We start from the raw sequence: 14,837 nt of genomic DNA, 5'->3' as shown, positions 1-14,837 counted from the left end.
TGTGATTAAGATATGTAAGATGTCATCAACATCTAAAAACAGAAGTTGCAGTGCTCATGCTTTTGAAAGCAACAGCTAAAGAAACACAGAAAAGTTTCATCTGAACATGATCTTACCAAATATCTTATACAAAATAGGACACCAGAGGTAGGGAACTGAATACAATAAATTGAGAACATTAGTATTTGTTACTTGAGGAATCAGTGGCTGAGAAGATTCCCAATTAATTTGAGTTGTGAAAAAAAAGCAAATGTTGATAAGTTGTAGTAATTATAGAAGCTGGTTTTACAAATTACATTTATTATTTATGTTGACCAAACAAATACCAGGGAATATTAAAGATTTTGCTTAATATTTTACACTACCTTGACACACATATTTGCTGAAAAAGAAAGCAAAACTTTCAAGAAACCAAGTGTTTTCTCTCACTTGGCAATTTGCTTACATGTGTCACTGCAGCAAAGAGGTACTTACCCCCACTTGCATATTCCATTATTAAATAGAGAGTTTTTTCAGTTTCAATGACTTCAAATAGCTTCACTAGAAAAGAAAGACATTTAGTCATCAGTTAACTAGCTGCAGAAGTATTATGTTAACCCACCACAGAATTCTGTGAGAAAAATACCCAAACTGTTTGCTTGCCACTTGATTTACTCTAAAGAAGCTTTTTCTGTTGAATGTTCTTATGCAGAGAATACTGTAACACATTTGGTCAACTCATACAGATCAACATATTCTCAAGAAACAATACTTTACTTCTGTTACATGGGAACATAACTAAGCTAAGCAGAACATGCACAGATTTTAGAATCAGAAACAGGCACATATGTGGACTGAACTGACACGTAGTGACAAATCAGTTACCAGTCACTGACAGTCCCATAGGAGCACCACATCATTTAAATATACAAACTTCAAGAAATTCTTGACCACTTCTTGGTTTTGGTGTACATGCTAATTTTTAATGAGAGCCTGAATTCAGTCAAAAATCAGTACTATACTCAAAAAAAGCAAATCTGTCAGTTAGCTATGCAAATAGCAGTTCGGTGCAAAGGGACCAAAATGTTTATTTTACTATTATTTTTTAAACACACTATTCTGAAATACTATTTAATATTTCACAGTAAATTCACACTCTAATGCAAAATAATCTTTTAAATCTTCTAAACTCATGCCACAACAATCTTAACAGTGAAAAAGTGATAATTTCTCCAGAGATAGAAATTATGTGAAAGAAACAAGGTACCTATATTTGGATGATTTAAGATCTTCATTATTCTTACTTCTCTAAAGAGCTGAAATAAATATAAAATATGAAATAAGTTAATGAAATCACTAACAAACAGCCGTTCTCCTTAAGGACTGATGACTTTGATACAGTCATTTAAACACAAAGGGCAAACATTATTAGCATTTCAACAATGTTCATGAAATAAGCACTTATGGAAGGGAAGAGTTAAATGTCTGCTTAACACCCCTCCTAAACAAATCAACCCTCAAAAACCTGAAAACACCCATGAAGGACTCTGGACAGCTCAGGAAAGAAGTGACCTGAGCCCTAGGTTTGCAGACTTTTGGGATCAGAAGACCATTGTGAGTCCACGCAGCTTCCTTCTGACCATCTCACACATCTTTCACTCCCTTCACAAAAAGTACAATTCCAAATTTTTGTGAATCCCCACTGGAGCACCTTTGGAAGACCACTGCAGTATGTTACTGGTATGAATTCAGCATTCTTCTGGATTCTAAAGCCCAGGAATTACTGTGCTACAACAGCAGATCACAGGTGAAAAATCAGTTGTTCACATTGTGCAAAAATCTTGTTATCCAACTACACCAGTAAGAAGCAAGTTCTAAGGAGAGAAGGGAAGAAAAGGCCAGCCATCAACCCTTCAGAAGCATTCCTGCAAGGAAACTGAGGCACAGCAGCATCTAGTCCTGGGTCTGCCAGCACAGCTCCACTGACTCACTTCCAGACACAGCCTCAAGCCTGCCCAGACAGTGCAGTACACTGAACGTACTTGCCAAAATTAATAGGGCAGAACACAAACGGTGTTTTCCTGACCCCACCGTGCTGCTTCCCTTTATGCAAGCACTCGTGTCAACCCTGACTGACACACAAGGTACAGGGATTTTTTAACAGAAAAATCTCACAAAACACTTAACTCCCCCATACAAAAGCACTCCATCTCTAGCCCACCCCAGCAGGATGGTGGTGAGGGACAACTGCCCATTTCAAGCTGAAGGATGACATTATATCCCCTTTCCTAAATCCAGAGATAGTGTACTGACTGTAAGGATATTGTCATGTTTCATGTCCTGTCTGTCCCTCCCCTACTGCCAATACTGTGAAGAAGGCTTTGCTTGAGTAACTATTTCTGAACATTTCAAATTTGCCTGTCACACAGAGCAAACTCTGCCCTTCTGCAACTGAATAAAAATATGGAGTGACATTTAACAAACCAGAAATTAAAGCAAAGTCATGACTGAATGGTTGTTAATTATTTTCACTTCTCAAAACTCTTCTGCAAAAGACGATTTTAAGATATACATAAATTCATAACTGTAATACTAAAAGTGCCACACGTGGTGCTATTGCAATATAAAGCATTGCTTTAAACAAAGCTGGTAAATAGAAGATTAATTAATTTAGAAAATTTTAAAAAAGCAAATTAAAACCAGTTCCAAGATAAAATATTATTGCAAAATAACTTGAAGCACAAATACTCTCGTATTCAGAAAACCAAAGAATTGTCTTTTTATGCACTACACTACATGGCAGCCAAGTGTGTAGCTGTTCTCCCTCTGCAGCTTGCCCATGCCACCCTAAGACTCCAGAGGGCTGATGTTCTTCAGTGTCTATTATTTTCTAATAGCATGCTTGAAAAAATGGGAGTAATCAAGAGGTTTTATTAGAAACCTAACACAAATTTCTATAGGAATATCAGTAACCTAACAGATCATATTGAACTTCGTGCAGAGACTTTAGCAGAATAGAAGTCCACAGCTCCAAGGGAACGAAGACATAGGAAAAAAAACCCAAGAGTTTTGTAAATATGGGATAGGGATAACAGCATTGTTAATTACAGTAAGGAGGAAAAAAAACTACCACTGGAAGATTTGGCTCAGGTCAGATTTCAGATAAAGTGAAGAAATTCGGTATGTCTACACATATTAGTAACTCAAAAAGCTTGTAAGTGTATTTACTCAATAACAGCAAAGAAAAGGTGAAACTTTGTAATAAAAAAAGAAGTTGAAACATTAGAAACAAATAGAAAACAACAGAGTCAACTAAACAAAATCCTTATGCCTTTGTGATTTTTAATAAAAGAAAATGCAAGGGGTGTGTTTTAAATAAATCAATAGGATAAATTCACAACTTGGAGAACAGTTGTTCTAAGCATTCTCTGCTTTTTGGTATTTCAGAACCACAAAATTTCTGCAAATGGCAACATCTGGGGAGCAATCCTCACTGCACTGCCCAGGAGACTTTCTCCCTGCTGCAGCCACAGCTGGGATTGGCACACTACCTGAACACAGAATAAAAACAAACAGTTTTCCAAATGCTTTTAATTATCTTGTTATCCAGGACTGTGCCTGACACTTTGCTAGATGACAAGCTGCTTAAATTAAATCACGATTGATTGATCAAGTAAATTATTTGCCACGCAAAATGGTTTCAAAACCTCCGCGCGCACGTTTTCTTTATCCTCTAGAGAGGTAAAATTGCCTTCTTTTCTTTTTTAAACTATGTTATTTCTGAAGCTTTTTCATATGTAATTAGACAGGGTAGACTACATCATCTCCCTCTTGATCATCAGGAATTTAAAAGCAAATGAATCTATAGCTATTTTTTTCTTGCTTTTCATTCATTTCAGCTAAACTGGTGTATAATATATTCTGAATATTCCATTAATAATTTTAATCACAGCTTATATAACTGAAAACCTCTCATCAGTTTTTACAATTTCGAATAGAGTTTGCTTAATTCATTCTCCATTGATATCTGATATCTTCCACCCCCAATACCCAGGTAAAGCCTTCTGGGTCAGACTCTCACCAAAACACTGGTCCACAAAACAACTACTCTGCTTTAATAACCCAAATGAAGCATGTCAAAAAGCAGCTTCTAAATTATGAGCCATTTGTTCAAGTGGGTGACTAGGAACAAGCTCTTTTAAAAAAACAGACTATTTCTGTCTCAGAGGAAATTAAAAATAAGAATACTTGAGAATAGGGTACAACCACCACCAAATTGTAATTTTAGTTAGATAAAATGCACTTCAGACTGTGCACCCTTTAGTCAGTTTATCTGTTATATGTCATTTTGACACAGATGGGGATATCTGCAAATGTCTGACATCATAATATATATTATAGTTTATTTCTGATAGGGGAATAAAATATAAAACATCATATAACTTCCCCAAAGTATTCCAGATAAAGGTTTTACAAATTTCATTCCCCCAAAATATTATGTACATCAGCTTCTAGGAAATGATGTAGTAACTATCATTGCACAATGAAATTCATTGCAAACAGCCAGGTATGATAAAACCTCACACCTCTGAGGCTCCCTGCCCACAGGAACACAGAACAAGGTGTAATGTTAGAAAATGTAATACAAAGGTTCTCAATGCAGAAAATAATTTTTTTAGTTTTAGGAACTTACTTAATGCAACTATAAAGGCAGACAACTGAAAACAGTTCTCATCAGTTTAATTTCTAATACTGAGATTAAAAACTACTCCCAGTTTGTTGAACAGCTCATTTTCCGTCAACAGGAGCTCTACAAATGTAGAGGCAAAGACAAACATCCTTAGTCTGCCAAACAAATGCTTTCAGCTTTGTTGTGGTCTGGTCCTTTGAGTGTAAGCCATGTCAGATACAGGAAAAGAATGCCATTTAATTAATGCTGTGAGCCAAAAAGCTCAATAAAAAACCCCAATGAACCAGCAATGGAAGCTGGTTCTTTTAGGCTAACTCTCTTTGAACACAGCAAAGGACAGACTAGAAGTGCTCCTGCAGTAGCTATCACAAGACTCCAACAATTTATTGTATTCAAAAATACTGAAAAAGTTTACTAAAAAGTGAGTCAGTGCCAGCTGCAGAGCACCAACCTCTCCTGGTCACCTCCTCCCTTAAAGGAGGAGGCATTTCACAGGATGTTTTCCCAAGCCAGCTCAAGCCTGACCTATGTATTAGGCTTCTCCTGGAAACTGCTCACTGAAATATGCCCTACATTTAATAAAGAGCCTCAAGCAAAATGCCTTTACACAAAACAAGTTTGCCCCAAACTAAGCACAACTTGAAAACAGAAAGTGACATTACAAACTGAAAAGCCTGAGCATTTTAAATTCTCATCCTTTTCTCGCAGTTCTTAAAATACTGATTGACCCATGGTCAGAAAGGACATGAACCATGTTAAAATTGATGTTTAAGAACACTTAAATGCTTTAACAATAAGTATTGCCCAAGTAAGTGGCAAAACATCTGCACATAATGAACAAAAATATCTGGCTGAGGAGCCAAGTTCTAAAACAGGAAAATGAGAAGTGATTTAGTGCTATTACACGGGCTTGCTAAAAAAACCCTTGCATATAATGGCATTGCTAACTCAAAAGGAAAAAAAAACCAAACAATTTTATTTTTTGTCTAGGAGGAAGTGAACTCTGTAGCATCAGCACTTGTTTTCAGTGATACCAATATCCACTGGAACTGCGTACACAAATCCATTTGTGGAGAACAGTGATTATGACTAACACCACCAGCATGGGAAAAAACCTCTAAGAATTCCCTTTTTTTCAAAGCAGGGAAATACCAGTTACAGCTTCCTCTTCACTAAGCAAGAGCAGCAGAGCAGTATTTAGATCCTAAAACAACAGTAAAGAGTAGCTACATGTGGCTGCCACAGAACTTCCTCAGCAGCAGACAAGAAACCCGACCCTTCCAAAGAGCTGTGCTGCTGAGGATCAGTATGGAGCTGTCAGGGCTGCAGCGAGAGCATACCAAGAATTACTGCTCCAGAAGGCAAAGCAAGTCCTTAACAAGGTTAACTTCTTCCTGGCAGCTGAAGTATCGATGTGGAAGATGGAACACAAAGAAATCGGAACTGGCAGCCTTTAATCACCATTTGTTTCCCCACCTAAGGATGACTCGGGCATGCAGCTACACCGCAGCTGAGACGCTGTACACCACACCCTCTTCTGGGCACAGTCCTTCCCTCCCCACCATACCTCAAATATTTTATCTCTCTCTCCAGAAGTGCAAGAGCAGAAGCACTTCCATGTTAGCTTCCCCCGCATCCACTGGTCGCGTGTGCAGTTGGCTCCACAGGCACCGAGGCTGCGGCACTGCCGGCAGTGCTGGGGGAAGGGGGCAAAGGCTTGCAAAATAAAAAGCCTTGGTCAGGCAAAGCTGGCAAGTAGTAAGTTGTGCATTCACTCTGCTTCCCACGGCAAGTAGGCATTTAATATTAATAAAACTGCTTTCAGTTTTTGAATTGAAAACTGATTCATCTTGATAAATTTCTTCTGTGCTCGTCAAACAAATAAGCTTAAAGGGGAGAGCACATTATCAATTTCACTCTATAAATTTGATCTGATATCTAGCCTGCTATTTGGTACTATTCTTTCAGACTCACAGTTAAGAAATCCAGTGGTTCACAAGATCATACTACAAAAATCACTCTTCATAATCTAATTTTATAAATTGTAATTAAAAATTAAATTACAACAGAGATGGAGCCATGAGTGGACACTGAGCTGGCTGAAACCCAGTAATCAAAGGCCCATAATGCACACTTCCAATCTGTGGCTTTACCAACTGAACACCTCTGAGCTGTAAAAGGTTTGCATTGTACCCTGATATGAGATCAAACTGGCAGTAGAGCCCAATCTCTGGTAACACCACACGAAGGACTATGATTTTACGTTTTTAACTAAAAACATGGCCTCTTCTCTCTGACCATTCTTTCCACACCCTGATGTTTCCCCTTTTTATCACACAGCTTTTGTTTCACTTTCAACTGCTTCAAGCATTCAACCATTTTTATTTAGGTATTTCAAGTTGCAATCTGCCACAGAAATCAACTTTATCTAATCCATCATATTACCTAATTTACACTTTATTTTCACCCTACTTACCCAGAAACCACCAATAACCTCAGGGACTAAACTGAGAATACTGGAGCCAGATTATCTGCTTTTACCTTGTTTACAGAGTCATACAAAGCTGCTACCTGCTGGGATGACAGAGCCTTTCTCCTATAGGTTATTCTTTGCCTCTCAACAAAACCATAAAATGTATATAATAATTGTGTATTTTTCCAATTTACTTTTGCACCATTAATCTTGATAAAAAATCTAGTCACAAGATCTTTTTAGTATTTGCATAAAATACGAATGTGTATATTCTCCAGTTCACTCTAGTTACTCTCTTCCATTTTGTTTGCTGGTAAATTTTATGTATTCTCTTGTTCAAACAGAAATATTTCAAGGGGGTTTTTATAAAAGTACTCAAAAGTAAACAAAAATCCTTTGACTGAAGCACTTAAAAGGACATAGTTAGAGAAGTCCCAAGTAAAAGTAACATTTAAATGTACTTCCTGCATGGATTCCCAAACAGACTGGGCTGCCTAATGAAAGAGCAGGGTTTATCACTCTGTACTAAAAAGATAAGGCAATACAACTGTAACAGCACATTAAACATTCAGAGCTAGAGGGAAGAAACCAGAATAGCCATGCCCCAATTTGTTTCATACAACTGCATCACTTCTCCTGCTGCAAACTACATGAAAGGCACAGATCCTGCCTGGCCTTCAGTCCACAGGCAGTATTTTCAAGGCCAGTTTAAGAGGACAGAACCTAAGTTTTGCATTTCTAAGTTTAACAAAGGGACTGGCACAAAGGAGACATGGGGGCATCTCCAAACCACAGATGTCCTCTCTACAGAGTCAGCGCTGCTTGGGAGACAAAGGAAGTGGCAAATACCACTGTTTTCTCAGTTTACAGCTCTGTACGAGTTCAGCTTGAACAACTGCAGGGTTGTCAAAAATATCTGTTACAAAACCAGTTATTAAATACAGTAGTCAGATGTGTGCAAAGGTATGCAATGCTTCGGATTCTCCAGCACAGGCATTCAGGGTTAATGGAAGGAGGTGGGGAAGTGAACAAGTTATTATACAGTTGAAAGATTAAATGTAAAAACATACCTTTTGTAGACTAGTTGGGTTCAGCTGTGTTTTGTCAATTATTTTTATGGCAACCTAAAGGAAGAGTTCATGATCAGTATTTTCCATAGGAACAATATCACATTATTACAACATGCTCAAATCCAGTAACAGAAATGGAAAACATGAAAATTACACAAAAAAAACCCTTAAGTTCCTCCTACAAATTATGTATTTGTATTTAAACTAGAAGCAAGAGTGGAAAAACCCTGGTATTTTAAGGATATTAAGATGAGAAGCTTGCTGAGACTTTGACTTGACATTAAGACCATCACACTCATGACAGTGGAAGCTCCAGCAGAAGACAGTGCCCCAATAGAGAGCAGTGTTCCTACAGATAATATTTACAAAGTATAATTACACAACAGATTACACAGTAGTGACTGGGCATTGGCAGTTTCTAAAAGCAGAGATTTCAGAGCATATTGAAAGCATTTCCACACAAATTTGGCAAGAAGTAAGCTCATCTTTGGAAATTCACTAAATATTTGTGTCAATTTGCTCCCCCCAACGGGTATTAAAAAAAGTATCACTTGGGAATCAACAAAAACATGTTGGCCATAGTACAACACTTTGGGTAAGTGCATTCCTTTACTTGTTCTCCTCTTTTCAGTAAATGCTGCACAGAAATATTAAAGAACAAAATAAAAATTTCACATAATAAGGAAAAGAGAAATTCTGTACCGTCCTAACTAGCCAGAACCTGAAGATTTGAAGCAATGAATAGGCAACAGAAACCTCAGTGCAATGCAATTTGGATACTGGATGAGGTAGAACAAGAAATGAGAATCTTTCTAGAATTACACGCCAATTGGCTTTTCTCCTTCCTAAATTAGAGACTAAACATACCAGAAGAAGCTCTGCAGAAGGAGATTGTGCCTCCCAAAGAGGCAAGATGCTGCAACCAGCTGATTATAATACCTCACTGGTGCAAAGCAAAGGCTTTCAACTCCAATTTTTGGCTCAAACAGTAGATGCTGCTGCTTCCCATGCCACAGCTCCCATTTCCCTGCATCACTTTGTGCTATCTTTGTCACCTCATTAACCTGGGGTTGGCGACATATGGAATAAATAATATCTTACATCAAAGCCAATTTATATCCTTACATTCAAGTGCAAAATCGTGGGGATGGATTGTCACGATGGAGAGGGTAAGAGGGCAACACTGTTCAATGCTTGGGTGCCTCACAGAATTACATAATGGATATGGTGTTTTCTGAACCTGATATTCAAGACTTATTTTGAGCTCTTCTAGATGCAAGATACGATGAGACATGACTGAGAAGCCATCTAGGAATGCTTTTACTTTGAGGAGTGTTTTCTTCTAAGGCAAGCTACTGAAATTAAGGATCACTATTTCCTGAGGCAAAATTCCATTGCAAAACCTTGAGAAATCTCTTCAAAAATACAAACAAGAGTGAAAAACATTAAGCAATAGGTATTTTATATTAGCAGCTGTGTACTGAAACCAAGAAAGATTTTTATCTCTACCTTTATGCCTGTTGTTAACTTTGTGACAATAGTTCAAAGTTGTTTACTTCCTGCAATCTCTTATAATTCCATGCTGGATGTAGTGACCACTGTTTTTGTCAACAGCAGATAATGTTATTTGAAAGTGGTGCCCCAAGACTACCCACAGCTGTTCACTTGGTAAGCGCATCACACTCAGAAAAGGTTGCATTTGTGTTCTGGGCTGTACCATTTTGGACAATCTTTAAAAGATGTAAACTTTTTCAACCCACCAAGCCTTAAGGTACCATGTTACTGCAAAACCAGCTCACCTCAGCATGCACTTGTTGCCAGGTGACCAGAAAGGTCTCTGACACTGTCAAACAAATTCAGCCCTGCAGATACAGGGAAGGTACAGACCGCAATTTTCCAAAAGACAGACTCTCAGGCTTGTTCAGTGCACTAATTATAGCTTTAAAGGCAGGATGAATTTAGAGAATTCCTATCCACATTAACACTGAGAGTACAATGTGTTAACATGGTCTGTGAGAGCTTGAACCCATCATCAGAACAGGAAACAACTCCAGGTGCCTTGATAAGGTCTTCAAATCACAGTCAAAGGCAGCCTGCCCTCAGGAATAGTTCTGACAAGCCTGAGAAAGTTAAATTTTCTAAGTACAGTTAATAAAATATTAAATCGCCTTTCAAAGCAGAAACTTTACTCTCTTTACGTAAAGTGCATTTGGAATGGTTTCATATACTGTGAGCTAGGGCCAGTGCTGGAAAAATGCAAGTCCAACCTACACTATTACACCACTGCCACGATATTCTGTGTGAAATCATTAATGGAATTAAAACTGAGTTTGCTTTCACCATTCACAACAACGAGTCTTACAAATTCCTCCTACGTGATTTGAATAAGAGAGTTAAAGAAATCAGAAGTTGAGACATTGAGCAAATTGCCCAAACAGCTACTATTCAGAATGTTTTCTCCCTCTTAAATTTTACTTTTTCCATTAGAAGAACAGAAAGAAGATGACAATAGATTCCTTGGAGTCCGACTTGGATTCTGAAAGAATTCAGCCTCACTGGGAAACTTCAGCTCCCTGGCTATTAACTGACTGTTAACTAACTGTTAACATCTTTAAGGAACAGAAGGGTCCATAATAATTTTGGCCACCTCAGTAATAGCAGACAGTAGTATTATCTTTTAGATTCATTTTGGTAAGTATGGAAAACTTGACAGAGGAAACATCCTTTGATGAAACTGCAACAGAAAATAAATGAATTGCAGTCAAAGAATTAAGAAAAGCAGATTGTCAATGAAGACTTGTAGTTTCAAAAGGGCAGACAGCCTACAAGTAACACTCCTAGGCAGAGGATCAAGAAGGATGGTGTGTCCAAGCACCAGCTCTAATGCAGTGAAGCTGATCTCTGGCCACATACTCTTTGCAAGACAGTTCAACCCCCACAAGTTAGGCTGATGTTCTCATCATCCCCTGAAGGGCTAAATATTTCTTCCTTTCTGTAATTTGAAGATGGGCTCTCATCATGCATCCTGCAGACACACTAAAGATGGAATTCAAAAAGACTCCCAGAACTTACTCCAGTTGGAAACATGAAATCTTCATCTCAAGCAACAGGAAAATTCCCAGGGAAGGACTCCAGATGCAAGGAGATGAGCAACTACCCTAAAAGAATGTTTAAACAAACATATCCTCCTCCCAGGAAGTGACAGGAAAGTGCTGATCTACTTCAGGATTTGGAAGCTCCTGAGCACAGAGATATAAAGATGGAATTGCCCTAAAGTAAAACTGACATGGCCACTTAAAAGGACATTCAGAACAGAAACACTGATAACAAGGAAAAGATTAGTGGGGTTCAAATATAGCAAGAACACAGCAGAGATGAAAATTCATTTAAGTGTAACTCCCAAAACTAAGCATTTAGTTTACGTTTTGGTATATAAGATGGAAAAAAGAACAGGAACAAAGACAGGACAGGCAGCAGGAGCAAGTGTGTAAAGCAGGAAATCACAAATTTAGAAAGCTAAGTGCCATCTGGCTGAGGCCAGGCTGAGAATATGACCCTGGAATTCTTATGAGATGCAGGTTTTTAAAGGAGAAAGGAAAAAAAAGCATTCTTGCAGCACAGCTTCCTAGCATGTACCAATAACAGGACAGCAGAGCAGGGTTTAGAAATGAGCAGACAATTTTTTTTCCCCAATTCATTACAAAATTCTTGAACTTGAAATTGGCAGGGAAAAACCAAGGAAACAGAAGGTTTAAATGCAACACATTTTCCTACAGTTAACTGTACCCTATGGAAATACACAAGATATGACTACCTGGACTATTGAAAAGCCTCGTCTAGGAGGCTGCATGGAAATTTTTCAACTAGATAAGCTGAAAAGTGCACAGAGTTGTTTTTTTATTTTTCCTAAAAAAATGGATAAAGAGATATTAGGTTGGAAATAAATGAGTAAGAGTTTTTCAAGGACAAGATTTTGGGACCAATCTTGTTTAATATCTGTATCAGCAGCCTTGGCACAGGATATCAAACCATAATGATTAAGTCTGCTGCAGGAGTTAAGAGGCACCATCAAATACAATGGAAAACCAATTTAAAGAACCTTGGAGATGAGTTAGCAATGAAACAGATTCAGCATACAAGGTTGGTGCTGCTGCTGATCACAAGCAAAACACATCAATTTAACAGCCAGGAGAAAGGCTAGCACAATCTGAAGATTGATCAGATAAATACTTCTGTAAGGGCAAGGGTGAAGTAATGACATTGGGAAAATTGCTATCCAAAATATTGGAAACAATTCTGGTCACAGACATCAAAAATTATCAACATTGTACAGTTTATCTAGCAAGAAGAGAAATTCTACTCATCTCCCTCTTAAGAAAAAGAAGTTTTAAATATCTTGAAGATATTCCTATAAAATTCACTTAATTTTTCCCTTTTAAGGAATGACTCTCATTCCAATGGTTACAACCCAGAAAGTATATATGCTCTGAATTGATTGAACTACATCAATTCTATGACAGTGGAAGAAACTTAGTACCCAAACCTTTCCAAATGTAGCCAAAAAATTTTACACTGTCTGCTTTCTTTGTTGAAATTTCAAACAGAAATAATGAACCAGAGGTCAACACAGTTATCTGCAAGTAAATGAAAATGTACTTCACTTTTTGCAAAGTGTGACACATATCTATCTCCAAGTTCTATACCTATAATAATAGCAGAGAAATACTGACCAAGTACTTGCATATCCCATCTTAAGTACCAGTAAAAGGAGAAGGGAACTTAAGTGCAAAGGAATAAGCCAAAATCTTTCTCTACAAATAAGAAAACTGACATCAGAAGACAATGGGAACTGCCAGCCAAAAAAAAAAAAAAAAACAAAAAACATCTCAACAGCTCTTGCAAAACGATGTCTCCCCTCTCTTCTTGCCTCTGTTCCTGCTACTGAACTCTGTATTAGCTCAGAAAAGAGAAATTCCCCTAAAGTACTGCAGTCAGCAACACAGCTTCTGTAAAAGTCCTTGCTGGTATCAGCAAACATTTACTTCATTAGACAGGTTTAGCAAGAAAAGGTCAGTAAGGTCCTTCTCCCTCTTTCAGTACTTCAGAGCTGTTTTTAATAAAACAGCACCAAGAAACACCTTCTTGTAACAAGCAGACAGGACTATAGCTCACCAAATCAGAACCACAATTATAACCAAATCAGTGCAAGTGATTAATTACATTGCAATGGCATGCAGAAACTAAATATGGAGCTGAGTTTGACTCCAAGAAGAGAAACAAGAGAAAGCTCGTCTATACTACACACATTGAGCACACTGTCACTGGCACACAGACTATCTCTGAACAAACTGAAGCATCTTCCCAAAGCTGCCCAGCAGTGCAGACATCCTGGGATGATCCACCCTAGGATTCCTGGGAGATATATTGCTTTGGCAAGAAAATACTGCATTTGGGGTACTTGGAACATAATTAAGACAACATTTAGTTCTCATGACTAACTTCACCTCCAGTAACAGCCCAGCAGTATAGAGACACTAAGAGCCAGTCTTTCCAAGAAGCTTATTTAATTGCTGTACATTGATCTGCTTTTTGAAAATGGAGGATTTATCCAAGAATATTAGTAGCAAATTTTAACATATTTCAGCTGGACAGAGACTTGTCAAAAATACAAATTTAAGAAACCATTTCCAAGAGAAATTATTTTGTAATGATTACTAAAAAAAAACAGTTTTCAATTTCTGCTTTTACATTGGTAGCAATATCTCTAGAAAACCTGCTCGATGTTCACTGACTTAGATGATGCTATTCAAAGAGAACCTTCACACCTACAGCAACTCACTGCTGTTTACACCCATACCACTTTACCTCTCTGCCAGTTAGGATGTGCCTTGCCAGTTTCACTTTTGCAAAATTCCCCTTTCCAATGGTTTTAAGGAGTCTGTAATTTCCAATATGCGGCTGCTCATCGGCACAGGAGGCTATGGAGTTCCTGCAGCGAGCTCCAGAGCGCCCAGTTCGAGAGGAAACTTCCTGCCGTCCGTCTCCATGGGACGTGTGCTGCAACAAAAACATACACGGGTAAGGCTGAGGAATAAGGACAAAACACATCAAAGATGAGAAGCATACAACATTCAAAAACATCAGCGATGCCTTTGAAGAAAAACAAAGGATCCAACTGAAACTTCATGTTTACATTGAACTTTGTTCTGATATGGGCAATAAAGTGGTGCCCAGTTCACATCACCTCATCACCTCGTTAAGACAGTGAACATCACCTGCGCTGCAGCAACAGCTGAGCATTTTAAAGTAACTTACATGGACTGCCAGAGCAGATAGGAAATATGGATGTGTTTGATATTATTTCCTATTTGCATTACTGTGCATAACTAGTGCAGAGAAGCCTTTGGAAAGGAAACACAAATACAGATTTTCCAAAAGCACAAACTGTTAAACTTAATGGACAACTTATACTAATAAAATAATAAAAGGGTTTTAGTCTTTCCTGTGGTACTAAACTTGTGTTCCTACAGATCTGTATGACTGAAAATACCCAGGATGACCTGAAGAAGAAGGGAAGAAATCTTACCTATTATACTGAAACCCTGAATATTGATAGGCTGAAAGC

The 14,837-nt window shown here is 37.9% G+C and overlaps 1 protein-coding gene across 14 annotated transcripts in view; it reads right to left on the bottom strand.

The window, feature by feature from the left end:
- MARK3 (microtubule affinity regulating kinase 3) overlaps positions 1–14,837 on the bottom strand; it is a 61,598-nt gene that overhangs the window by 34,452 nt on the left and 12,309 nt on the right. For 13 of the 14 annotated variants that reach the window (XM_015630515.3, XM_015630519.3, XM_015630517.3 and 10 more), the window contains 4 exons: positions 14,078–14,269; positions 8,213–8,266; positions 1,247–1,295; positions 475–540 (listed from right to left, as the gene is read on the bottom strand). In XM_015630515.3, coding sequence (XP_015486001.1) covers positions 475–540; positions 1,247–1,295; positions 8,213–8,266; positions 14,078–14,269 — 361 coding nt within the window. Of the gene's footprint in view, positions 1–474; positions 541–1,246; positions 1,296–6,236; positions 6,386–8,212; positions 8,267–14,077; positions 14,270–14,837 lie in introns of those variants that run through there. The other variant, XM_033515380.1, reaches the window with a different exon arrangement.

The sequence above is a fragment of the Parus major genome, chromosome 5 (genome assembly GCF_001522545.3).
Source record: "Parus major isolate Abel chromosome 5, Parus_major1.1, whole genome shotgun sequence".
Lineage (NCBI taxonomy): Eukaryota > Metazoa > Chordata > Aves > Passeriformes > Paridae > Parus > Parus major.
The sequence above is the reverse complement of the archived record's forward strand: the minus strand, read 5'-3'. Positions and strand labels throughout refer to the sequence as shown.